Source organism: Hippichthys cyanospilos, chromosome 18, assembly GCF_059441005.1.
Source record: "Hippichthys cyanospilos isolate Australia breed blue-spotted pipefish chromosome 18, RoL_Hcya_1.0, whole genome shotgun sequence".
Classification (NCBI taxonomy): Eukaryota; Metazoa; Chordata; class Actinopteri; order Syngnathiformes; family Syngnathidae; genus Hippichthys; species Hippichthys cyanospilos.
In genome coordinates this window covers 6,160,715-6,187,007 of record NC_142386.1, presented here as the reverse complement: position 1 = coordinate 6,187,007, position 26,293 = coordinate 6,160,715, and the positions used below count along the sequence as shown (strand labels likewise).

At 42.4% G+C, this 26,293-nt stretch overlaps 1 protein-coding gene across 4 annotated transcripts in view; it reads left to right on the top strand.

The window, feature by feature from the left end:
- Nucleotides 1–203: 203 nt before the first annotated feature.
- Nucleotides 204–26,293, top strand: part of LOC148408669 (protein turtle homolog B-like) — a 33,851-nt gene continuing 7,761 nt past the window's right edge. The window contains exons 1-19 of one of the 4 annotated variants that reach the window (XR_015868598.1): nucleotides 204–446; nucleotides 5,552–5,743; nucleotides 7,291–7,437; nucleotides 8,219–8,370; nucleotides 9,525–9,642; nucleotides 11,447–11,588; nucleotides 12,016–12,161; nucleotides 14,388–14,530; nucleotides 14,676–14,816; nucleotides 15,089–15,205; nucleotides 15,827–15,977; nucleotides 16,600–16,723; nucleotides 17,868–18,043; nucleotides 18,286–18,512; nucleotides 19,850–19,934; nucleotides 20,310–20,474; nucleotides 20,652–20,697; nucleotides 22,329–23,969; nucleotides 24,971–25,374. Coding sequence is in view for 3 of the 4 variants with exons in the window: in XM_088441156.1 (XP_088297282.1) it covers nucleotides 383–446; nucleotides 5,552–5,743; nucleotides 7,291–7,437; nucleotides 8,219–8,370; nucleotides 9,525–9,642; nucleotides 11,447–11,588; nucleotides 12,016–12,161; nucleotides 14,388–14,530; nucleotides 14,676–14,816; nucleotides 15,089–15,205; nucleotides 15,827–15,977; nucleotides 16,600–16,723; nucleotides 17,868–18,043; nucleotides 18,286–18,512; nucleotides 19,850–19,934; nucleotides 20,310–20,474; nucleotides 20,652–20,697; nucleotides 22,329–23,969; nucleotides 25,329–25,374 (4,023 nt within the window). In the remaining variant the exon portion in view is untranslated. The remainder of the gene's footprint in view (nucleotides 447–5,551; nucleotides 5,744–7,290; nucleotides 7,438–8,218; nucleotides 8,371–9,524; nucleotides 9,643–11,446; nucleotides 11,589–12,015; nucleotides 12,162–14,387; nucleotides 14,531–14,675; nucleotides 14,817–15,088; nucleotides 15,206–15,826; nucleotides 15,978–16,599; nucleotides 16,724–17,867; nucleotides 18,044–18,285; nucleotides 18,513–19,849; nucleotides 19,935–20,309; nucleotides 20,475–20,651; nucleotides 20,698–22,328; nucleotides 23,970–24,970; nucleotides 25,375–26,293) is intronic. The other 3 variants (XM_088441156.1, XM_088441155.1, XM_088441154.1) reach the window with 3 other exon arrangements.

Genomic DNA, 26,293 nt, shown 5'->3' with positions numbered 1-26,293 from the left:
ACGTTTGAATGCTACAAACCGGCATAGAAACTGACACCGTGGCTAACCAATCAAGAATAGCATTACGCCTATTTCAACCAACGGGACCCGCGAAAAGGCGGGCTCATGATGACCTCAAGATTGTTGCTCGGTCTCTAAGAGTCGTTTTGCTGTAGTCCCATTGGCGCAGGTGATCCGTCTCGGGATGAGAGAGGAGAGTGGCGGCGAGGGATGAGAGGGGGAGCGCTCTGATGGAGAAGTGTCCAGGGCTAGGCTTGAATTAGGGAGAGAAAAAAAAAATGCCGGCCGCCTTCATCATCCGCTGGAACACTCGACGATGAGCGCTTCAGCAAGGGGCACTTTGACGATATGATGAGGTTTATTTCCGGTCGGGAATAGTACTATGATTTGGTATGTGGCCACTTTGATAGCAAGTGTATTCAGCACCCGAGGAACGGTCGCTCAAGGTGAGTCCAAGCACATTAGCTTTCAGGTACCGGCGACTTCTGCTCAAGTTTAACCCTTGCTTTGCTTTTATGCCGAGACATGCGTTTATTTGACCTCTTTTCCGTGTTTGAAATCATGCACCTTTACAAGGCAAAGTTGGTTCATGGCTGCACCTGTGTAGATTCCAGATTGCACACTGCAAAGAATGTTTTTTTCTGTACCAGGCTGCAGGCTGCTTTATCTGGGTTTCAGGTTGAGTATTTTGAATTCGGGGTGTTTCGAGAGCCAGCGGTTGCAGCATGTACCTGTCTTCTTAAAACGTTAGTGGGAATGGGCAGGATTATATGCATGGTGGGTTGCCCTCGTTTTACCACTTTTGCCCGCCAGAGGGCGCACTACCCGGTGTAAGTAGCGTGCCCGTGTGGACGTAAGAATTTGACGTAATAGTCGCCCTGCCGCTTTTCAAGTTCGGGTCAGCACAACTTATCAAGCTTACCGTTAACTAAAATGTTTCAGTCCAGCTGTGTGTTGTGAGCCTTGCAATCAAGCACTTGACCCTGACCTCTGACCTTGCACAGTGATTGACCCCAAAAAAAGCAATCTGCTCAAGATGAGCTGTTTAAAGGAGAGTCACCCGAGCGTGGGTTGTCGTCGTCATTAAGGAGGACCCCCGGCATTTATACGATCCATTTGAAATCCTGGCCGGGACAGACACCAGCTGTCTCCCTTCAATGTGCCATCCAGAAAGTCTGCAGCAGACACAACATTGTGTCATTTCCCATAAGGCTTTCCCCTGAAAATCAACATAGTAAAAAAACGTCAAATGAATGTGGCTGTATTTCTTTTAAATTAGATTCATTCCTCGCAATGCTCATCTACTTTTCAGCCTTCCGCTTCCATTTCTTTTATTAGCTTATCGTCACTTGGCCGGCAGCTGTGGCGGAGCTGACCTTTGCTGACTTAGGATGTACCCTGCGGCTCGCCCAAACAAAGTCTGCAACTTTTTGAAGCATATATTTTCGAGCAACTCGGGTCCAACTGATTAAGCGGACGATTATGGGCCAAATTTGATGATATATAATCTTTTGACCTTTATGTACGCTGATCATTTGTATAGAAGTAACACTGGTGTCATGATTTAGACACACATATCCATTCCATAACCAGTCGAGACTCGTGGAAGATCTATAGAAATTTAAGATGTACGTATGTGTCACGGTTCCAGATCAGTTTACTTTTTTTTTTTAATTCGTTATACTTTTTTTACAGCATCAAATGGTTCAGTTGGTCAAATGTGGTTTTAGTTTGAATAAGGATTGACATCTTTCACCTTGAATTTTTTTTTCAGATTGAGAATAATGTGTAACATTTACTGAAACTTGATTTAAATGGCTTATTTATTTTGCCGATGTTAAAAAGGATACAATTTCCTGGCTATAAATAAAGAGTGGGGCTGACGGAAGACAATCCAAAGCTCTGATGCGCATTGGAGCAATTGGTTGATGACTTCAAAAAATCCCGCTATATCTCGTATGCTGTTTTCAACTTTGACCGCCCAAATTTTGCAATCTTGCGTGTTGCCGATCAGCAATGCTTACACAATGTCCGTCCAAAGAGGATAGACTTGGCAAGAGCCTTTAGATGCGGTTCCTAAGCGGCTTCGCTCATCTCTTCCACGGCCGAGGAAAGCCAAAGAAGCAATAATCTCAACGGAGATGGCGTCCGAGGTATTCTCGCCGGTGTTTGCTCCGCGCGGCGGGCCCCGACATGTGCCTCGTGGGTGAGTCAGCACCCAGACATGAGGACGGCAGCCAGGCGGGGCCGCGGCATCCTTCTGGCCGACTGCTGCTGTCCCACGCTGGCAGCTGGCGTACACTAGCGTTTTTGCCAGCGATAACCTTGGGCCGCGGCCAGGTTGCCCCACTCCTGCTGTCACATCTGACTCAGTCGCTCCGCAGCCCTCCTTTTCACTCCCGCGGACTCGCTTGAACCCAGCCACATAATGTTGATGGAGGCTAAGGGCACGCTCGGCACAAGTCTGCTTCCGCGCGCGCGTCCCCTCGGGAAGCGCTGTTTATGTTTCCAGGATCTTGCTAGTACGCGCCATTATAGATTGCTTGCCCTAGAAATACAGTAATTAAGAGGGAGTTGAGCGCAATACAACGTGGCCCAGGATGCCACTCTTAGTGTACTGCATTTTTCTGGCTGATGGGAGCTCTTATACAGCTTTAACTTGATCAAAAATCAACCGTTGATATGCTCATTTTACCTGGGAAAACTGTTGGGTCCCCGGGACTCACAATACTAAAAAGCTATGGGTTCCAATAGGATTGTTTGGAGTCCCTAAAATTGCGCAGTAAAATGGACAAATTAGGTTCAAACTGCGTTTACGAGACGTGAGCGAAAACCAGCAACAAATGTCGCTGTAAAATTTATGAAAATAACAATGAACTATCTAGCATCCGTCATCATCTTCTAAATATCGCAACCACTGAAATAGAATTCCATTTTGGTCAAAAACTCTGCTTTTTACTTTGAGTGTTCGTTTGTTTCGTTTCAACATGGCTGTTTTGTTCCTCTTTTCGAACTTGCGAAGCCAATTGTTACCTTCCACTTGTCACTGAGACAAAAAAAAATGCAGAGTTTATGTTGTTTTGGGCTTAAAGATGTAAGAAAGCCAGACAATGCTTCAAAATAAAATGTGGCATATCAAGTAATGTATGAAATAAACGGCACTTCGTGGTTGAGCTGCTATGCGAAGAGAAGCGTGGGTGAGAAGCAAAAGGCATGATGGGGGTGCAAACGTATGACAGCACAGAGAATTCAATGTATTAAAAAATCACAGGAAAAAATTGTACTTGGTGCGTTGTGACAGGATTCAGTTAAGGGTCGAAGGGAGACTTCATGAAGCACTTGTGAATTTTTTCTTTTTTTTTGTACTTTGTGTTGGAAAATATAACAAAAATGACCAGGCTTTTTCACTTCCGAAATTCTGTTATATTTTTTTGTTGTTATATTTTTCTTGCAAATTTTGATCAAACTGTACCTAATGATGCTTTTTAATGCTTTTTAATGAGGTTATTCGTGTTTGAGTTATTGTCTGGAATGTGTTTCTTTTGGTCTCACCTTCCAACTGAATATTCCCTTGAGTCTTTGATTGTAAATGAACCGCATTCTAATTAGGATGGCGCGGAAAATCTGCTCTGGTTTACATCTGGATCCTCTGCGCTCCCCGCTTTCATCATCAATAGTGAAGTCATAGCGCCGAGGGCCCTGTTGGTGCGCAATATCAGATGATGTCACCGGCAGCCAATCAACACATTGTAAAGCTAGAAATTGTGTGTGTGTCCTACGCCACTGGGAATAGAGTGCACACAGTTATTATCTGCTTCTACTGGCTAGCATGGGAGCTCTCCTATTCATCAATTTGAGATTTGCCTCAATTTAAGAAGAAATGCATTTTTTTTTCAAATGGTTGGACATTTAAAAATTGACTACAGGGAATGATTTGAGGGTTCTGTCCAGTAAATTTAGCAAGGTGAAAATTTGGCGGAATGGCCATGCAGTCATGGGAGAAAACAGTGATTCTCAACCTTTTTTCAGTGATGTACCCTCTGTGAAAATGCAAAGCTTTTTGGGGGGTTTTAAAAAAATGCCATCAGTGTTTGATTTAATACATTTTAGACCCTTTCAAGCTTCTTTTGTATTTGTCCACAAAAAAAGAATCAACCTAAAGCGTCCTCTTTTGGATCATAGAAGATATCTGTTCACATTTAACTTCATTATCAATACATATTTTTCCACGAAAAAAATCAGACGAGTTCTAAAAAAAAAAGTATAACTATTTGTCCATATAAAAATATTCAACATTAAGTGTCAGACCTGTTCTCAAAAGGAAATAATTATAAATATTTGTTCACAGAAAAATATTAAACGTAAAGCGTCCTACTTTGGGATGATCGAGATGGATTTGCAAAAATAAAAAATTAAGTTGACAGGTAACGAGTGGCGGCACATAAGTTTGGTCGAACCATTCTAGTTTGGGGGAGAATCTGGCTTTTTACAATCACGAAAATGAACCACCTACGAACATAAACTGTTTTTTATGAATTTATATTTTCCTGAAACAATTACGCCATTCAATAATTATGTTTAAAGGATTTTTGCATGTATGTTTGTTTTATTTAAAATCTCGAGTACCCCCTGAAGTTCCTTCAAGTACCCCATTTGAGAAACACTGGTCTAAAAGATATGGACCCAAGGCAAAAAGACGCAGAATTGTCGGGGCAAACGGTGTCAGAAATTAATGAGCAAAACTCTGTCGCTGACCTGTCAGCGAGGAAGTCTATTTGCGCTTGGTGGAAGCGAGAGAAAACTTTCACAGCTTGGATATGTGAGGCTGTTGTTGGACTTGGATTTGAATAATCTGTGACCGGAGCTGGCCATTTCAGTGTACGGTGTTAGAAATTGTGCATTTTGTCGCCAGGTTACCAGCGACTAAGCCCAAATGAATGATCAATGATGCACTTAGCTAAGAAGTGTGTTGTTTTTCCTGTGACAGGATCACAGATAAAAATTCGTTCAAGAGATGCCATTTTTAGCAAATGGACAAAGATCAGGATTGTGGCCTATTTTGTCTAAAAAGACTCAACCGGGAACTTCTCAGTCCACCAAACAGATTAGGCAAAAGGGCGTATCCCTGTCTACTCCTGCCTAACCCTGATAAACGTGAATTTTTTTTTGTGTGCTCGTTCCTTCTCACTAACTCTCTCTTTTATGATTCAAACATGGTTACACTGCTGAATAAATGCTTTGCCATACAACAAGAGTAAATATGGGATAACTACATTTATTCTATCACCTTTTTGGGCTGTGCTGACTGCTCACCCTAACTTTCATATCTTGACCCGTCATTTCTGTATAAGGTAATGTATATTGACAAAGAATACAGAGTTATCAATAAGAGAGACTGGAGACGAAGAACACAACCTGAGTCAAAACGGGTTGGCTTTCAGAGCAACCCGTTCTGCTTGTGTTCGCGGTAGCTTCCTTCCAATGCGCCATGGGTAAAGTGACGACAATTTGTTGGCAAATAGACGGTGAGCTGTCTGTGCTGCTGCCGCAGGTGCCCACGGAGTGCGGGAGGAGCCCCAGTTTGTGACAGCACGTGCAGGAGAGAACATCATCCTGGGCTGCGATGTGTCCCACCCTTTGAATGGCCAGCCCTACGTGGTGGAGTGGTTCAAGTATGGAATGCCAATCCCCTTCTTCATCAACTTTCGCTATTATCCTCCTCATGTGGATCCAGAGTATGCTGGTAAGATTTGCTTGTTATAAAGTCTGTTGGGGTTCAGTTTTATGTTTCTGGTACGTACCTGTATTTCCTTTCGTCTTTTTGACTAAAAGAGGGTCTGAAAAATGCTAAGTAATTGTTTACTTGAGTACTTTACAACATAAAGTAGGTGATTACTTAAGTACATGACTCATTTAGTACATTTACTACTGTTTACCAAAAGTTATTTATGAATTCAGGACTTGAATACATTTTTTACCAGCACCCTCTTTTGGCCAAACACTTCACAAAAAACAAACAAAAATACCTGGGATTGAAAGGCTTAAAAATACGTCTTTGGAATTCACTAAGTTAGAAATGAATACGCAATGTTCCTGAGTCAACACTGACGGATTGAAGGAAATTCCTTCTAACTTGCCATCAACGAAATGTGGCCAAGAAAATGATGCCTTTGATTCTATATGAATATGAAGAAACTATATTGTAGTAATATTTTTACTACACATCCCACCTGATTTATTCTGTGTCCTTCAGAGGGGATTTGTGAAGCTATGCAAAATTAGTCCCAAATAGTCCCAAAGTAGAAAGGCCAGAGGAGGGCAAGGGGATTATTCCGTGCCAGCTCGGCTTTGATGATGCTGATGTTTTTGAGCCGGAGCGTACACTCCCAGAAATCCTTTGTTTAACCCTTATTGCCAAAAGACCATCTGCTATGATCCACTTACCAACCGGCATGGAGCTTAAAATGTGCTATCTGTTGGATATGAACTGCATTTACTCAATATAAGAAGTGAGGTCCTGTCCTTGACACACATCTGTGTTGTTGAAATCACTTATCTGTCAAGGTGGTCTCATTGTAGATACACAGAGAGTTCTCATGTATGTTAAGTGCAAGGGTCCTTGTTCAAATAAAACCGGGTGATCAGTGAACAACAAAATGTTATACTATCGTAGTTCCCCAAATAGAAGACGCACCTTTGTATAAGACGCTCCCTAAATTTTGGGATCAAATTCTGGTATACCAGTGCACAAAGCACAAACCTTGCCACTCTCAATTGAATCAGATGGAGACGTCGTAACCTCTCTGTTTTATTAATATTCCTGCGTGCGAACAAGGATGGACTCGTACGTTGGTTCAGTCTGCTCGCTTCTTTGATTGAAAATGATCTGGTAACAAGCTCCGCTAACATGAGCTGCTGTTAGCTGCAACAGACACTTTTTACCATTATGTTACCATTTATAGCGCCCATATTTTTGGCCTTCATTTTTGATTAAATAAAAGTGTGTCTTATATTTGGGGGATTACGGCACAACGTATTTTCTTTCACACGTTTTATTTATGTCGCCAGTCAATTTTGCACTTTGATCTTGTGCTGCACACATAAGATGGCAGAGCACACTCTCGAATCCTTGCCTATTTATAGCTGAGCTATTTAAAGGTGGGGTTGCTTTTGAACTTCATTCGCCATTTTTTTTTATCCCTGTGCTTTTTTTGTTCTCCTCACATTTAGCTTTCTTATAGAATTCAAGCTAAGATCACGCTAATCTCGTCTGTCTTTTCTTCTCTCCAGGCCGGGCCAGTCTTTACGGCAAGTCCTCCCTGCGGATAGAAAATGTTCGTTCGGATGACCAAGGCTGGTATGAGTGTAAGGTGCTGATGCTGGAGAAGCAGTATGATACTTTCCATAATGGCAGTTGGGTGCACCTAACTGTCAATGGTAAGAGTGAGTGGTTGAAATTGAAAAAAATCAAATGAATAAATAGATTTTAGGATTGAATTTCAGAGGAAAAGAGATCAATTACAAAAAAAAAAGCACATCTGCGTCAGCGTGTTTCTTTAAAATGTGATCAGTATGAACGGCAACTTTGTCAAGCTGGAGTCAATTCCATTGAAATCAATATAGAGTTTTGAGCTAAAAAAAATAAAATAAAATCATTTTTTTGCAAGGTGAAAAACAATCATAACCACAGATCAACATTTTTTTTCGTCTTTCATCCTGTTGGGAATGGCTAGCCAGTGAGGTTTCACATGTTTCTCGCAGGATTTATGCTTTACATACGTTCCAGCTCTGACATGGAGAAGAATATCAAACTGTACCATGCTTTGGCTTATATTTGCAGGGCGAAAGAAAAATCTAATTTTGCAATTGATTTGATATAGGATTAGACATGTAAGCAGATCTGATTCAGTACTAAGGTGATTAGAATTAGGATATTATAAAAGGAATTATGTCTGAATCAAATCTGTATCCAATTTCGGACAGTGATCTTAACATTTGCGTATCTTAGTGGGAATTGTCCTATGTGGCTGAGCAGCTCTAAAATGGAGTAAACGCTGGAGGCTTTTTTTCTTGCCAGGAATTGCTGAAACTACTAATCCTCTGCATGTCCTTGATGTACATTACCAAATGAAGAAATGAGTAATTATTGTTGTTCTATATGTATAACTCTCCAGGATTTGGCTAACCTTTTAACCCTTGTGTCTTCCCAAATTCTAAGCCCCTCCCACATTCACAGAAACGCCACCTCAGTATGTTGAGGCCAAGGAGGGGGGAAGCATCATTTTGACCTGCGTTGCCTTCGGCAACCCCAAACCCTCGGTCAGCTGGTTGCGGGACGGCAACCTTCTGCTCACCAGTGCCAAGTATAAGGTACAAATAATCAGTGTACCATTATTACCGCGTGGAAGGAACAATCTTACTCATTGCACCTAGCCTAGTGCTCGAAACCACGCTATCGAGACCAAGACTTGAGAACTCACAGGGAACTAGACCTGTCAATCACACCCTGAAGTGGACATTGATTGGCTCCCGTTGTGGGTGGGAGGGCAGAAGGAAGATGTGAAAATGTCAAAGGAGGTTCAAAGAAAGGTAAATTCAGCCTCTAAATTGGCCCTGATGGCATCTTTTGAAAAAAGTAGCATTTTTTGTAAGAAGGAACTTGCTTACCACACAAGCAGCTCAACTTTAGCCTAGCGCATAAATGCAAAGCAGCCACTTGCGACTGCAACCACAGCTAACACTAGCAATAATGATGCCAATGCTAAGAGAAAAGACAACATTCTATTCAAATGGGATTTTCGAATTAATTGGCACTTGACAAAAGATAACAGCGCCATTCCTCTGATCGAAAAATGTTTCCAAACAACTGAAGGGGAAGAGAAGCGACCCTAACATCTAAAAGTGCTTACTATTGCCTATACAGTATTAAGATATATTGTTACCTGCCTTTAGTCTGTTTTTTTGTTTACAGTCTGTGCTGTTCTATGATTAATAGTACACATTGTGTCAGTTTCGTGGATGGAACAATCTTCATCGCTCAAAAGAAAAAAAGACTGATGTTTTGTTTTTGTTTTTTTTCTTGAGGCTTTGCCTCTTTAAAATAAATAGCTAGCTGCTGAACAGGTGAAAGGAAGACTAATTGCATTGCTATTTTTGTCCAATGCTTTTCTGTGGACATTAGGTTTTCTAATGATCAATTAACTAGACACCCTGGAACTTAATTGATCTGGAGTAAATGACATCTGGGTATGCCAAATTAGGTATTCATTCATTCATGCAACGCTACAAAATTATTTTTCATGATGTTAGATATAGCATACCTCTATGAGGAAGCAAATAATAATTTGGCACAAACAGACACCAACAAACCCATGTAATTAAATAGAAGAAGACAAAAGGAAAACGGGTTTAAACTATCTATGCCATATCAACGCAAAAACTAAAACATGCTACATCTGGGAATCAAAAGTGGCTAACATTTATTGCTGCGCATGGTCCTAACAGTTGCACATTTGTTTGTTCAGGTATTTGATGGAAGTTTGACAGTGCTCTCCATCACCCGAGAGGATCGCGGTGCCTATACATGTCGAGCCTTTAGCCCCCAAGGAGAGGCCATTCACACAACACGGCTGCTAGTTCAAGGTGGGCACAAATATTCTACGGGTATTGTGGACACAACAAAGTAAAGAAAAGAAAAGTAGCTGATGGGAGAATGTTTTGCCTTGAGCTGTAAATGAAATGTCAGTTTTTGTAGCTGAAGCAATACATCATGCTGCTATTTGCCTCAAAAAACAAGGCTCTTTTGTTTTTTTTTTTACTCAAATGAATAATTCATTTTGTACAAAACACAAACAGACCTTTTACTTTTGCTGGAACTGTAACTTTCTTCACATGGTCTAACTGAACTTTTACCAAAACAGATGGTGCTGCGAATATTCCATCTCATTTCATTTTAAGATTGCAATCCTCATTTTCAACCCCCATATTGCAAGGGTTGAATTAGAACTGCATAACTCAAAACTGACCCTTTTTTTCTTAAAATTTGTGTTTGTATAATTCGAATGTGAAATAAGTAATATCATGTCATTTACAAGGCATTGCAAAAATGCACTTTTGTCAAGTGCCACCTAATTATTGTTGATAACAAGTCTGCGTTGCAAATTTTTTTTTGACGCATTATGAAAAGGAAAAGACGGCTCGACTCGTCTACTTCAACCTTTGGACGTGTGCCTGAACAAGCTGGCATGGATGTCGGCAGGTGGGGGGGAGAAACAGCGAATGGCATGGAAAGGCTTGGGGGGGGGGGGGGATTTAGATGATTTAATGTACTGGTTTTCTCTACCTCTGTTATAGAATGCTGTTGTTTGTATGCTGTAGATTCTATTTACTGCCACCTAGAGTATCGGAAAATATCGCCTGACTGCAGGGGAAAGCCGCACTGAGTATACTGTAAAGTCCTGCAAAATGCGTGGCGACGAGTCAAGCATAAACCAAGCTAGATTTTTGCTGCAGGCTTATTTTTGCTATAGCGAATTTCAATGCAAGGCAAATGCAGAGAAAAATATTCCGTATTATGCAACAGAGGGATTTTTCTTTGTAGGAAGAAGTAAGAAAGAGGGAAAGGCTTCAATGCATGAAGATTATTTCACACTGGGAGATTTTTTTTTTTTTTTTTTTTGCACATGCAGGTTTCGTTGTAGAGGAGTTTTACTGTAGCAATTGAAGGTTATGAGTAATGTTGGAGCCCCAGAAAATATCTTCTCTTTTCCCACTACAAAGCCTAAGATAAGCCACTATGTTCAGTTGAGTGTCAGCGTATAGTTTATAGCAGAGATGGATTAATAGAGGTCCTCCTGGAAAGCCAGTGAGCTGCAGATCAACTAAGAGACTACAGTGCCAGCAAATCTCCAGCGCTCAGCTGCTTCCAAATAGGGCAGGTTGGCACTTACACTCACACACACACACAGACGGTGCTTGTCTGGCTAAGGGCTGGCAGATGGAAATACTCTGCCTGTTAAAGGATCAGAATGTGGACCACAGATCAAAACTAACATAAGGGACTGGCAATCTGCATGCGTGTGTGTCTGTATACTTGCAGAGAAATATGAATTGAAGATTAATTGCCTCAAGTTGCTGTGGCAGAGTAAAGGTTAACATTATGGTCAAAGTCACAATATCAAGTTTTTATTTTATTCATTGTTTTTTTCCCCCCAAGACATTTAGAAATGGCGTGCAGGAAGGCTCATCCATCTGGCATAGCAAGGATCACTTGATAAAATGTCATAATCCCTTTCCGAGTGCAGAATAATTGACACGACACAGTACATGTGCTGGTGCAAATGTCTTTGTGGATTCCCCCTCAAAATAAAGGCCATTAAAAAAGGATAGTCCCCGACAATATGCGAGTACTGTATTCCTTTTATTTGTTTCCGTGTCCCCCTCCCAGGCCCACCGTTCATTGTGTCACCGCCAGACAACATTACGGTGAACATCTCACAAGACGCCTTCTTCACCTGCCAGGCGGAGGCCTACCCCCGGAACTTGACCTACACCTGGTTCTGGGAGGAAGACAATGTCTTTTTCAAGAAGTAAAATTCATCATCCGTGCCTTGCCTTCACTTTAGCCTACTAATTTTTCTTTTCTAGACTAAAAGCGCTTTTGGGAGGCATCACTAGAGAGTCCCCTAATGTCCTTTCATCTGGAGAATTATGTTCCCTTTGGGAGCGTTCATTTTCACTAAAGTCCTCTTGTATACCCTCGCTTCTAATCACAGCAGCTCCTTTTCCCATCTCCGGAGATTTTAGCGTAGCGCACAGATTATTACAAAAAAAGTCATGTTAAATTCATCGTTCTTATGTCTGTAAATTGATTTGCTGAACATTACAGTACATGTATTTTTCCGTTCATGGTCGCAAATGTTCTTAAGCTATTCAGAGAGTTCAGTTTTCCTGTAAATTGCACAAGAACTACAATTTGAGGTTGAAGGCAGGTCATTTTGCCCTTCCTTTCCACAGCGACCTAAAGCGCAGAGTCAGCGTTCTAATCGATGGCTCCCTCATCATCGCCCAAGTCAAGCCAGAGGATGCTGGGAAATATACTTGTGCTCCAAGCAACAGCCTTGGCCTACCACCGACTGCCTCTGCTTACCTGACTGTGCAATGTGAGTGACCCCTCGCATACTTTTATGTGACCACCGTTGTCCCATTCTGTCATGACAGAAATTTCACTCATCCATTTTTTTGGTACCGTTCTGAGCCGGTTGCCAAGTCACTCAAAAGAAATGTTCACATGTACTGTATATGCTTGAAAAATGTGACTAAACTTCACTTTCGCTGTATTATATTACATCTAAACTATGGTAGCACTGATGCACTTGGTTGTTTTTTTTCTGTTTAAGACTAAGCTATAACCTGCATGAACGATGTAAAAAAATAATAACAGTTGTTAAGTTGATTGATATGACTTTTTTTTCTTATGTTGAAAAGGATAGAATCACAATACTATGCAATCATTTTTATCGATGATCTTGCTTATTTATTGCCAGCGTGTTGAGTGTGTGTGTGTTTGTGTGTGTGGGGGGGGGCTGCTTGGCAAAATATAACTGACAAGTACTAATCTAAGTGTATTTTTTTCTGCATTTGCTTTAAGTTTACGTCCCTTTCGATTTTGTGATTGCATCTTTTTTGCAGTTTTTCTATAAATGTGCCTTTATTTTTTTTGTTTGCAGTTTTAATCCAAGTGATTGTTCTGTTTTTATGCATTTATTTTGTTGTTTAAGGCCATGTCATTTTTGTGATTGCACCTTTTTTGCCACAGCAGCAGCAGCATTCCAAACACACAATGCATGTAAAATATGTACTCCTTGTCAAAAAAAAAAAAAAAACCCCTCCTGATATTCTTCCCACAACACACCCTCATAGCAAGGAGCTCCAAAAAAAAAAACCTACACAGCGTTGGACTCTGGCTCCTCTGTGGAGCCGACTGGCAATACAGTAGTAACATAGGCAGTAGTCAAGGCAACAGATGTTGTGCATTCCCTCACTGGTCAGACCCTAGCGTGCGCCGCGCGTGACAAACAGAAGCAGGCGACGTCAGTCGTGGGAAAGCGGGAGGGAGATGGGGATTACATCATCGCTGTTAGAGCAGGGATGTTTCCCCGTCAGACTGCAGAGGGCCAAATCCCCCCCAGCCCCCCTTAACATTATTGCCCATTAACTCCAAATGATTTCTTTTAATCCCTGGCCAGTATTTTGTCCAATCCTTTGATCTTTACATCAAAGGCAATTTCAGGGATCTGAAATTTCACCCTAAAGCTTGACAACATGACCACTTAGTTATCATCCCCTGGCTAAAAACCTACCAGAAGAATGTAGTCCAAAAAATGGACACAATACTGCACAAGGGTGATATTGGTTTCCAATGAAAGCAATTTTCCACCGCCCTCACCTGTTTTCCAGTGACTAAATGTATCTTGCAGTGGGAACCAGCGGGTCCTGAGCCATAGCGGCGTCTGCAAGCAATAGCTGTCTGTGAGCTATTTTTAGAATCTTGGCTGATATTCTTGTCTGTGATGCTGCTAGCGTTACTCTGTGCGCTTGATGCCAGAGATGGCACTTTACAAATGTCATGCGCCCATATCAGAGTAATGTCTTCATTTGTTTGCTTCTACCCCAACACAACCCTTTTTTTTTTCTTCTTCTTCTTCTTCGCAATACCAGATGTCGTTATCATGCTCGCAGTCACACCGCCTCGTCCACTCCTACCTCGTCTGCCGGGTTCTCTCTACCTTACGTCATCCGTAACGTCTCTCTCACTCTCGCTTACCTCAAGCTCCGCCTGGCTTGTCCTTCTTCCGACACGTCGATAGTTGTCAGCCAGTCTCGTCATCCTCCCCCTCTCACTCCCACCGTCTATTTTTCGTCATCATTTTATCAAAGTATCCTTGTTCTATTTTAGAACCTTTTTTTCTTCAAACTAGAAAACTTTAAAAGGGGTCATCTAGCCATTTTCAGCAGTAAAAAGTGTTCAAATTTTGTCTTCATTAGATAAGTCCATTTTTTTTCATCTGCATTACCAGCTTTAAAAATATATTTTTTCGCATGGTGGTCATTTGATCTGAAAAGATGAACTGGGATTGGTGATGTCATCATTCTTTTCTCAAAATGTGTTTTTAGAAGTCTTCATTGTCGTTTTCGCGTGTTTTTCAGATGCACAAATAGTATTCTTGATTTTTCTCATATTTTTCTCTGATTTTCACGTTCACCCATTTATTTATTTATTGATTGAATGATTGTATTCTCCTCTGCAGGAATCATTTAACCCTTCGCTCACCGCCACCAATTTTTTCACGTTTTTTTTCTTCTTCAATGAATTTGCGTTTGAGCAGATCCTGCTCGTGTTGTCAACATGCCATCTGTACTCTACGTGGCCATTGGTCTTCCGGGCTTTATCCGATGTCCTGTCGATGCCAACCCCCCTGTAACATTGGTGAAGTGGAAAAAAGATGGTCTCCCTCTCCGGATAGATAAGGTAAACTCGAGCAGATTTAACCTGACTTATGTGCACGCTTGAGTTCAAAATGACCCAATGATGGCAAAAAAAAAAAAAAGGACCGGCCTAATGTTTGGGTCGATTTGATCTTTATTTGATTTTATTTTTATGCATTCACATCCAGTACCCCGGTTGGAGCCAAATGGAGGATGGGAGCATCCGTGTGGCAGAGGTGACAGAGGACTCTCTAGGCACCTATAGCTGCTTGCCTTACAATGCCCTGGGTTCCATGGGATGGTCCACTCCCGCTCCCCTGGTGCTAAAGGTGCGCTGCACTGCCTCTGCTTATTTTTTTATTTTTTTAAATGCCACAATCGACATGCAGAGCCGTTTAGCTCGGCTTTATGTGTCATTGTTATACTTAGGTTTGTTGGCGGCGTTGGTTAATTCACTTATTTTATTTCCAATTTCATGTGCAAAAATGAGTCTCCATTCTGGATATAGATAATTCTGTTTGCATGAGAGCTGGAGACTGGCCACAGAATAATTATTGACAACTTATTAACCGCTAAAAAACTGGACTTTGAACCTGCGTAGGATCCTCCCAAATTCTCAGTGGTCCCCGGAGGGGAGTACAGGCAAGAGGCCGGAAGAGAACTGGTTATCCCATGCGAGGCAGAAGGAGACCCCTTTCCCAATATAACGTGGAGAAAAGTAAGTACACCCGTGCTACTCATATGTTGTCGTCATACTGACTGATTGTCATGTGAGGTGTAACTGCACGTCCACAGCACCAGGTGGTGCAGTGGCGCTCTCATTGTCAAAGTCTGCGGTAGTTAGACACTTTTTTTAAACAACCGGCACAATGTTTTATACCTTTTTTTCAGAATAGATATTGGTGCTCCTGTGTTAATGTTCCAGATTGATTAACATTTATTATTTATTGATTTAATTTTTTATGTCCGCATCGAATGGCTGGGCTAGTCAAGTATCTTTCTAGTTTAATTGCGTTGCCTTTTTTTCAGGCACTTGGATATTACTTGTTTTTGGTTTCAGACTAACCAGTAACTTCTAAAAATCCTGCGAAAAGTAAACATTTGTTGAAACGTGATTTATATTGTCTTTTATTGTTAAAAAGGACACAATTTTACGTATACTGAGATCTCATCTAACGTCATCGTTGCAAGTGTGTGTGTGTTTGGGGGGGGGCGGCCAAATGTTTTCTCTTCCCTGAGAAGCAGCAGTTCTACACAAATGAGTGAGATATCAGAAATTTGTATCGCTTTTCACATGATTTCATTGACCTTATTTTTCTGATGTTTGTGTGATCTGCAGGTGGGAAAGCCCAGTAAAAGCAAGCACAATGTTCTGCCTCGAGGCAGTTTGCAGTTCAAGTCACTTACAAAGGAAGACCACGGGGAGTGGGAGTGTGTTGCTACCAACGTTGCGACAAGCATCACTGCCAGCACACATGTCCAAGTCATAGGTAATACGTACAAACGTGAACAGAGATCACTGGTCCTGTAATAGTTGCATCATACAACTGTCAATAAATAAACTTCCGACTAGGGCTGCCGCTATCGAGTATTTTTGGTATTCGGATATCCTACAATATTCAATATGAATTCAGAGTATTTGAATGGAAGACAGAAAACCAGATAACACATTTTCACACGATTAAATCACCAATTAGATGATCATCTTTCTTTTTACTTATTTAAAGTCAAGTCAATCTCTCTCCGTAAATTTTTGGGCTGAAACAAATTTTGAGTCATCATATTTTGCTAAAAAGTGATCAGTAGGAACGGCGCATTTACATCTACCATGCCAGCCTATATGGAGCACTCAAGCACTGCTAGTTATCAGCAAATCTACGCTAAACTCAGCTTTATCAAATCCCGAGCACCCTTTAATCCCAAAACAATTCTTGTTGCAATTGGCCTGGCATATTTTTTCTGACGTGCAGGGAAAAATTCCTCGAGCGTCGTTTTGAACCAAGATATCGGGATTACGAGGACTCGTTTCAGCCTTAAACAATCGCGATGAGCATTTGAATGACTCACATGGCCTTTTATCAAGGCACGACTCACTGCTTGCCCTCCCTGCAGGCACAAGCCCCCACGCGCCCACCAGCGTCCATGTGGTGGCATCCTCCACCTGGGCCAACGTGTCATGGGAGGTGGGCTACGACGGAGGCTTCCAGCAGACATTCTCAGTCTGGTACGGCCATGTGTGAGTCATCCCAGCCTGCTTTGCTTCCTGCTTTTAATTCTTCTCCTAGTATTTATTTCAAAAAGTAACTTCTTCGGGCCTACGTTTAGAACAATTCTGATTTTTTTTTTTTTCAGATAAGATTTTAAAATAGAGTAAATGTGTTTCTCTAATTTGCACCGGGAAAATTGGAATCAATTTCTTCAGCCGTTCCCTCTCTGCTGCTGCTGCTGCTGCTGCTTTGCTCTGCTTGACTGTAGCTCACACAGTATGTGGTACTCCATCTACTTGGATAAGCAGACTAGGGCTGTCACTATCCAGTCTTTTTAAAAACAATCACCTCTGGATCCCTGTTTTTTTCATTTAATGTTCTACCAAGTTAATCTAATAAGGTTAAACCTGAATTGATTTTTTTTTTAATAATCTAAGGTGAAACGTGATTTGAAGTGAGTGGCTATACAGTAGTCATTTATTAACTAATATGCATATGCAATTTTAGACAGCAACAAAAGATGCTGACTTGTTGGCAATCGCAAATAGCATTAGTGCACTAGCGATTACCATTTAAGGTCAACAAACATTCGTGATGTGCTTCTCTCAATAACGAATCTCTGTATGGACTCTTACTTACCGTACTTATAACTCATATAACTATAAGCGCTGCTATAATTTTTACAAGAGTGCTACTGCTGCATGGCATCTTTTGTTGGTCATACGGAACATGGCCTCATGAATGTATGGCATGGGAAAATGGCAAAACGCAAAGCAAACTGCAGCATGGGCTTACCATCAAGTGAAAGTTCAATTGATCGTGTGATCTCTGTATAATTGTTCTATTTGGGAAAGAGGGAATCTATAAGTGATGAAAATGAAGCTTCAGCTTGGCTTCATGAAGCAGTTGTATTTTTTGATTCCCCTAGAGGGCACACTTGGTTTTAGGAAACTGATTTTAAGATATGGCAAGTCGTCGTGGTTTCAGGCCTATGTTGAACCCAAAATGCCATGTAGAGAAGTCAAAAAATAAAAACTGCTTCATGAAGCATTGTGAAGGTTCAATTAATTCCGTTGGTGTCAAATTATTGCCCCTAAATTCACATGAATTGTAGTTGTATCTGTAACAGTCTCTGCCTGTACCGTTCACCTGAGCGGCCCGATTCATGTGCAGGCTCAAAAGGGAGCGTTTAGGTCCACATGACTGGCTCTCGGTACCCGTGCCGGGAGGCCAAGAGTGGATGGTGGTGCCTGGCTTGGAGCCCGAGACGACATACCAGTGCAGCGTCCTTGCCCAAAACAAGCTTGGCACAGGACCCTTTAGCGAGGTTGTCACTGTGAACACTTTAGGTAAGAATAATTTCTGTGTGTGTTTATGCTATTAGTAAGACATGGACTTTACATTTAAGTTGTATCGAGGACATGAAGATCTTTTTTTTTCTTCTCACATCTGGTCACTCGTGATTCATTTCGAAGCTGTCATATCAGAAGAATAACTGGGTAGTGATTGACTATTAATTTCACTGCTACGGCTTCTCAAATGGCATATGATGTCTGACCCATGGAATTTGAATCCAAATGTGCTCTTCCAGTATTTCCTATAAGTACCCCTGAACCACTGGTGCTGCTTACCCCACCACGGTGCCTCACAGCCAATCGCACGCAGCAGGGAGTCCTGCTTACCTGGATCCCGCCCGCCAATCACACAGCACCGATCCAGCATTATGTTATGGAGTTCCGCTTGGGAGAACGATGGGAGATCCTGGACGACGGCATCCCCTCGGGCGAGACGGAGATGCTTGCTCGCGACCTCATCCAGGTGAACGCGTGAAACATGGTTTACAATCGGGAAAGGGCTGACACAAATACCTTGTTAGGCTTTCATTTTGAAGTCGCTCCCAGCTTGATTAGTCTTTCTACCGCAACTGTTGCTTCCAACTCCCCGTTTCAGTTTAAATTAGACTGCTTGAACATAAACATTGAATACAAATTTGATCATAATAAACACAACCTAAAGGAAAATATTAATATATATTACCTTATACCTATAGTACCTTAAGAACAGTTATATGTTCAAATGTTCAAATTAGGCACTAGCTAGCAGCTCTCCAGTGCTCCATATAGGCTGGCGTGATAGACGGAATTGACTCTGCACACATTAAAACAGTTAACAAACCATGCTGACTCAAATGTGCTGTTTCAGGCAGCAAATTCATTTCATAGACTAACATTTATGGGAGAAAATTCATTCATATTTAAGTGAAAATGTGTTGCTTAGTCTTCTTTGTTTAAAATGATTCATTTAAAAATATATATTTTTGAATTTCTATCCAAATACTCGATATTTGATTCAAATTTTCTGTAGGATATACGAATACCAAAAATATTATTCTATTATTATAGAGCTGCAATCCTAAATCAGGATCAAAATAGGTTTCCTTCTGGTGTTTAAATTGTGTGAGGTAAATATATTACAAAAAAATAAAAAATAAACATACAATGAGACTGCATGTAAAACGGCTGAATATAAATTGTGAATATCATTCAAACTTTCATGAGAAATCTCTCAGAGAAAAATTCGGAATTAAAATCAACATACTGTATTTTTTGTGACTAATAAGTTCTGACACTATCATCTTTTCTGTCACGGCTATTTCTTTTCAGCTACTCGCTGAAATGAACGTGGTGTGATGCATAATGTGTGAGCGCCTGTCTTTAATCTCCACTCAGTGCCAGGCTGATGCTTTTATCTCTCCTTCCATCATGCTGAATACACCCACTCACATTTCTTTCTCGCACGCTCTCACGACACACACCTTCTCGCTCAAATACCTTTTCTACCGTTGCTTTTCCTTTCCTCACGAATGTACTTTGGCTTGTTCTTATCGAGTTTTGCTTGTCGAAATATAGTGACGTTTGTCACATGTCAGTCAAGGAAATGACTAAGCTATTATTTTCTTACAGCAATAGTTCTGGACGAGCATTAGCCGGGTTGTCATGGGTTAGCTTTCCAACACCAGTAGTTAACGTCGCCACAGCAGAAACCTGAAGTACTGAAACCACAAAAAGTGAAGCTCGAAGTATCGATGGAACACTATGTTCTTTGTTTGGTGTAGACTCAGTGAAGCTTGATATTCTCCTTTTTCCTTCCCTTAGGAGGCCTGGTATGAGTTTCGCGTCATGGCAGTCATGGATGACACCATCAGTGAGCCAAGCAACATAGTTGGTGTGTCCAGTACAGGTAAGACGTTTCATGTATTGTACCTTCATCACAAAGCCAAAAATGGAGGAATTCGTTTTGCTTTGAGTCACTGCAGCACTACGAAGTGAAATGTAAATTTCAAATTGGCATATTTTGTACAGCTCTACACAGTACTATATTAAACAAACATTCAGAGCCAATTTTATTTTCTGGCAATGTATTGGGCCGCCTAAAAATGGACGGAGGGCCACAAATGGATGGATGGCCGTAAATGGCCATAGTGACAATCATTTATGCTAGCCTTTGCACCTACAGGCTTCATAAAATTCTTCGAGAGCCATCAGCAGGTAATTATTTGGGGAATTGAACATTGTTTTTCATATTCTCAACATGGCTTTCCTTCTTCCTCTGCAGACTTCTTTCCACCTCCAGAGATGGTTGAGGAATCAGGGTTGGCGCGACCAGTTGTGGCTGGCATCGTGGCCACCATCTGCTTCTTGGCTGCAGCCATCCTTTTCAGTACCATGGCAGCGTGTTTTGTCAATAAACAGCGGAGGCGCAAGCTCAAAAGGAAAAAAGGTTATTGGACCTAATACTGACAATTTAAGGCAGAGGTCACCAACCAGATGAATGCCAATGGCTGGGCCAGAAATGAGAATCTCACTTCTTTTCATTCATTCTGAACGAAGAAGCGTGCAGTGCGTGTTTCTGACTTGATTCGGTAATAATAATTGTCTGTTTCTTTCTTTCTTCCAGATCCGCCCCTGTCTATTACCCACTTAAGAAAAAGTATGGCAACGCCGTAAGTACACACAACTCAACTCTTGGATACACATCTTGGAAAATAGCACCCTGGATTCACCTGAGGCCCCCCCCCCCAAAAAAAATAAAAAAATCGCCCGGCATATTTCCAGCTTGGACATGCCCTTATAACTAGCATAGCACAATCAACTGTAACATTGATATCTTGTCTAAATGATAGAAATTGACCACGGTGTTCCAATACTATTGAAAAATTAACAAATGTTACACTTCCACGATATTTATACTCGTGCTCTTGCCCTAAATTCCCAGTGAGTTTAAAACTAAGACCTCTGCTGCACCCCTATTTTCTTAGGTCTTAGCAAGCTACTGTTTTTTTCCAAGCACTCCTTTTCAGCCTTTTACACCACCTTAATTTCTGATCTCCCCAATTTTACAGGAGTTCAATTAGCCTCATTCCCAGTATTGAGCATTATATGGAGGGGCCGGATGCAAGTAGGTACAAAGCTGAGCTTTCCAGTGCCCAGTGAGTGCCAAACAGTACAGTAACCCCTAAAACTGCACTCTATGTTCACCTTTGCACTTTTGGTTGATTCCCAATCCAAACATTTGACCTAGCTGCATGCTCTGGCAACAACAATACTGTTTGTGCTTTTTCTTCAGCTGAAGTCAGTGAATATTTATTCTAGGGATCAAATTGCCTGTTTGTGGAGAAAAAAAACATTTCAGTTCCCCAACATTAACAAAAAAAACATTCAAAATTATCTGTTTGTTGCCATATTTTAAACACATTTAAAATAATAAGTTAAAATAAACTACTTGGGCTGGGCACAATAAACTGATATGACTGGATATTCATCCATAAAAACATGATATGACTGCAAAGCTCAGTATTTTTAATTAATAATTTATATTTATTTTATTGTTATTTTATTTTGCAGAGCAGGTTTGTAAACTTAACATAAAGACCAACTTTCTAATTTTGTTCGTCTAGTGGATGACGCAAACCCAGCCCCTAATGTAGCTTCTATTCTACGCACCTTATAATGCGTTACGCTCTACATATAAAAAAATAAATAAAATAGGCCATTCATTGAAGGTGCACCTTATAATCCGGTGCTTCTTATAGTTCAGAAAATGAGGTAATAAGTTTTGAAATTAATGTATTTCCCTGCATGAGTACTTACAAACAAGTTTGTTGTTGTCATTATGCTGCATGAACTGTATATCTGTGAGCGATTTCCTTGTTTGGGTACCCCTTCAGGATTTCGTCACAAGACGAAAAGGAAAAAAAAAACACACCCTAACTTTTTGAAAAGTTAATCAGCAGAATCCCTAAATAGAGGATGTCATGTTATTTTGGTTGTACCAATGGGTCTGTTGCTAAAGCCTCTATGCCACTAAGGCGCGAACGTTAGCGAGTGTCAGCGAGGGTAGCGTCTCTTGCGATCTTGTCGATGTTCGTGGGGGCCGCCGGTGTCAGATGCTGGGTGTCGCGAGACGTTCTCCTACACCCTGACGAATCAAAAGAGCCGCTACTCTCGCTGACGCTCACCACCGTTCGGCTCTCAGTGCATTATGGGTTTAAGATGTGTATTTTTGGGGGGCTGGTTCTGAATGTTCCAGCCTAATTGGAGAGAGATCTGCATTCAATTGTATTCTTATTCATAGGCAATCTTCAGGAAAGGCCAGTCCAGAAAGCGTTCGGTCCAAGACGTCCCTATCAGAAACATCTGAGGATAGTCATGACCAACATGGGAAGAAACCACCACCCCCAAGCCCAGGGAGGAAGGAAGAGTTGTCTCTGTACAAGAAGACCAAAAGAGCAATAACAAGCAAGAGATACGCCATCTCTAAGCATGAGGCCGAAGCAACAACACCCATTGAACTCATCAGCCGTGGCCCAGACGGACGCTTTGTCATTGATCCCACCGATGGCGAGTTTTCTGTTAAGCCACGCCGTATTGAGGGCTTTCCCTTCGTGGAGGAGTCTGATCTCTATCCTGAATTTCGTCAGTCGGACGAAGAGAATGATGACCTTAGGCCTCTTCCGCCTGTTATGGCCCCCCTTCGGCCTCACCAGATTTCACCCATCTCGGGTCATGAATCCTACCTCCAGCCTCCGGCGTACAGCCCTCGTTTCCAGAAACCTTTTGAAGGTATGACTATCATGGAGAGCAGCCGACTCCAGGCCACAGGGCAGATTCGAGGTTCCCTCCATCACAGGGCTTTCTATGGCTATTTGGGCTCCCACGGGGACCATGACCCTCCCCCTCCTTTTTACGTGACCGATACCAGTCCGCTTAGCTCTGTCATGTCCTCCCCTCCATACCTGACCGAAGGTCCTTTTGGTTACCCTATGATTCCAGAAGAAGTGGGGGAGGGTGATTTCACACAATACGCTGTCTCTGGCTTTCCTTATCCTCTGACGCTAGCTTCTTCCTCCCATTCACCAGAATTTTGGCGGGGAATGGACTTTACATTTTCAAGCGTGGAGGGGCCCCAATTCATTTTTCCGTCACACCACTCTCTGCATCTCCGCCATGATTCTCCCTTTGCGGCCCCACCCTCTGTTCTTCCCCTGAGTGCTTTCCAGACATCCTCGCTCCCAATGCCTACCTATCCATCTGTATTGCCACTAGAAGCACCACAGAGCTACTCAAGCAAGTCTCCCAGCAAGGCCAGGCCTCAAGGCTCTCCAGCCAGGCATTTAGCTATGCAAGAGGCTCATTTAGGGCAGCTAAGACGTACAAGCCACGGTATGGCTGCTCCAGTTTTGCCTTACTCAGATCCAGTGGCGCATATCAGCCCTAGCACCCTCAGTAGCCTGGATACCCGATGGTTTGAATCCACTCCCCGTTTTAGTCCAAGGCAAGCTCGAAGGATGGATTCTGGTGTGCATCAGGTGGTTCTCCAGCCCTCTCGACTTTCCCCGCTCACCCAAAGCCCCTTTAGTTCTCATGAGGGATCTCCTGAGATCGTTGTACGTCCCCGGCCCCGTCCAAACATGAGTCAAACACCCATACCCCCAGAGATGTCTGAGATTACCCTCCTACCTCCTTCCACAGCAACCTTCTCAAGGAGATCTTCCCCTTCTTCCTCGCCTGCACTAGGTCAGGGTAGCAGAAGAGCTAGTCCTAGCTATCGTTCCCACATGGCCTTTGCTTCATCTGCAACCAGCTATCCGGCGTCCCAGTCTCCGTCACCAACCATGGAGAGCAGCGACATGTTTGGGCAGGTGCCATCTCACCGGAGGACCGAGGAGGAGATCCTTCCGTCGGAGCCCTCTCCATCCCGGTTGTCAGCTTCAGGGTAGGTGCATCGGCTCTGTAGGTAGGGATTGAGTCGTCCACCCAGCCCATAATGCTTTGATGTGACTTCATTTTAATGCTCACTAAAGTAGCCAGGAACATCCCATCAAAGAAAATGACCGTTATGTGACGGCGGTTCTACTTCGCCCTGTCAGACCGCCTGAGGCGGTGCTTAAAGCACGGAATAAGTCCATCGCGCAAGCGCAGATCAATAGTGCATACCAACAAATGTCGATAGTGACCCAGAGAGCATTTAAAAGCCTTCAGAATCTGCTCACGCGAACAACAGGAAGACGGAGATTCCAGTCCGTAGAATCTATCCGTGGTTCATAGAACCACAGTTACATCCGCATATCACGCCACAATTCTAATGCTACAATCTGTGAAATCCTGCCACGCAACGTCTCAAAGGAAAGGAGGAATGGCTTTCCTCTTCTCCGCTTCCAAGTCCTCTTTATAAACAACACGAATGTTTCTTTCAGCTGTTTTTCAATTTCGATTTGTTCCCACTTTTAAGAAATTCACCAGATATTGCCAACTGGTCCCGACGCATGTAGCTCTCCGTGTCGCACAGCTATCAGCAAACTGTAATGATGAATTGATCGGCCATTACTACTTGCACAGTAGGCGTGTCTTGCATCCGCGTGTTGTGCTGGCAATGTGACATACTGAGACGACATAGTACATTCTCGATACCCAAGTTTTCATTGATGGCGTATGGAAGTAACGCTCAGCGCGCTTTTGGTTTTGTCACCGCAGCATTAAGGATCCCAGTTTTCCATACCTTAATGAACTTAAGTCTATTATCGACAAAAAAAACGATATTCTCGCTAGAATAGCTGCGATCGGTTCGCCGCAATCCCATTCGTCGGCTAATTGACGGGCATAAGCTCAGGACCATTTCACCATTAGGGTCATACGTTATCCTGCTTCCACCTAACAGGAGGAATTCCCTAATAGCAATCGAATTGAATGCCCAGAAATATCCATTGTTATGTCTAGATCCAAGCGTTTGAGGATGCCTGTGTCATGCAGAGGGATGCTTTACGAAGAGTTCATCTTGGCAGGCCCTGCGGCTCATCCTCGGCCTGAGTAACCGCTTTTTCTTGACCAATTCTCCCCTCCCACCTTTTTCAGATCCTTTCCCAATCTAGGTTCCCTTCCCTTTTTTCAATGGGCCCTTTAATGATCTCACGAGAACCTCCTTCCCAAGGGAGGGTTGTTGGGCCAAGTGTGTCACAGGGCCTGTCCGCTTCTCATGTTCCGCTATGTTTTCATCACAATGAATTAAGGGACAGTATGGTAAGTTGGTTTGAATAGCTCCTGGAGTCTTACGTACTTTGTTTTTGATTGATCTCAGCTATCTGGGCAGCGTTGTTGTGACCAAGTCCTCTACACCGCAATAGGTAAGGGTTGGATCCATGTCTGAAAGGGGGGGGGTGAGCAGGTGGGGCTTTTTTGATCACCTCGTCCTTTAAAGGGGAATACAAGAGATGAGTCTTTGCTCAATTTTTGCTTCCCTCAGTCAACAGTAGGCCCTTTGAGTCCCCCCCCCCCCCTTTTTTTTTTTTTTTTTGCAAAGCAAGCATCGTTATTCATACTCGGTGCTGCAGTTGGAATGCATTGACTACCAAGCATCTACAACCGACATATTCATAGTCAGGTGGGTTAGCTAACTGACATGGTAGTACTGTAGGCATCGTTAGAGTTAGCCTCAAGCAAACAGCTGCGTTTCCATTCACTTGTTTCGCAAAATAAGAGCGATATTTCTACAATCGAGCCATCGATCGTCGTCGATCAAGTACAATTTCGATTTCGAGGTGTTTCTAGCGACGGCCATGTCTTCCGACCGAGACGGCTAGCGAGCGAGTCCAGAGTTTTCCAGTTGACTGAAGATGCATCAATAGAAATACGAAGCCAACGTACCAAAAAAAGCAATGAGTAGTCCGTGAGCACATCGCGAGAGCTTCGTGAAAACATTTTACGATTGATTTTACAAGCCGAAGTCGGAACAGTCGCGGGTCCGCTCAAGTTGCAGGGGTAGGGGATGTACATTTTACTTCACTTGCACCAAAAAATTGGATCATGGTGAGTGCAAGGACAACACCGGCGCTGTTAAACTGTCATCCAAGATAGCATAGCCTTAGCCGAAGTTTTTAATTTTCAGCAAACTGGTCCCAGCCGATATTTCTTTGAAATTCTGGTCACCCTATCTTAAAGACAAGCCCAGATAAGTTATTTGAACTTGGGCTCCCGTAACCGAAAAGCAAATTGATCAGAAAGCACTTATGGGATACAGGAAGACCATTTAGCATTTTTCATCCC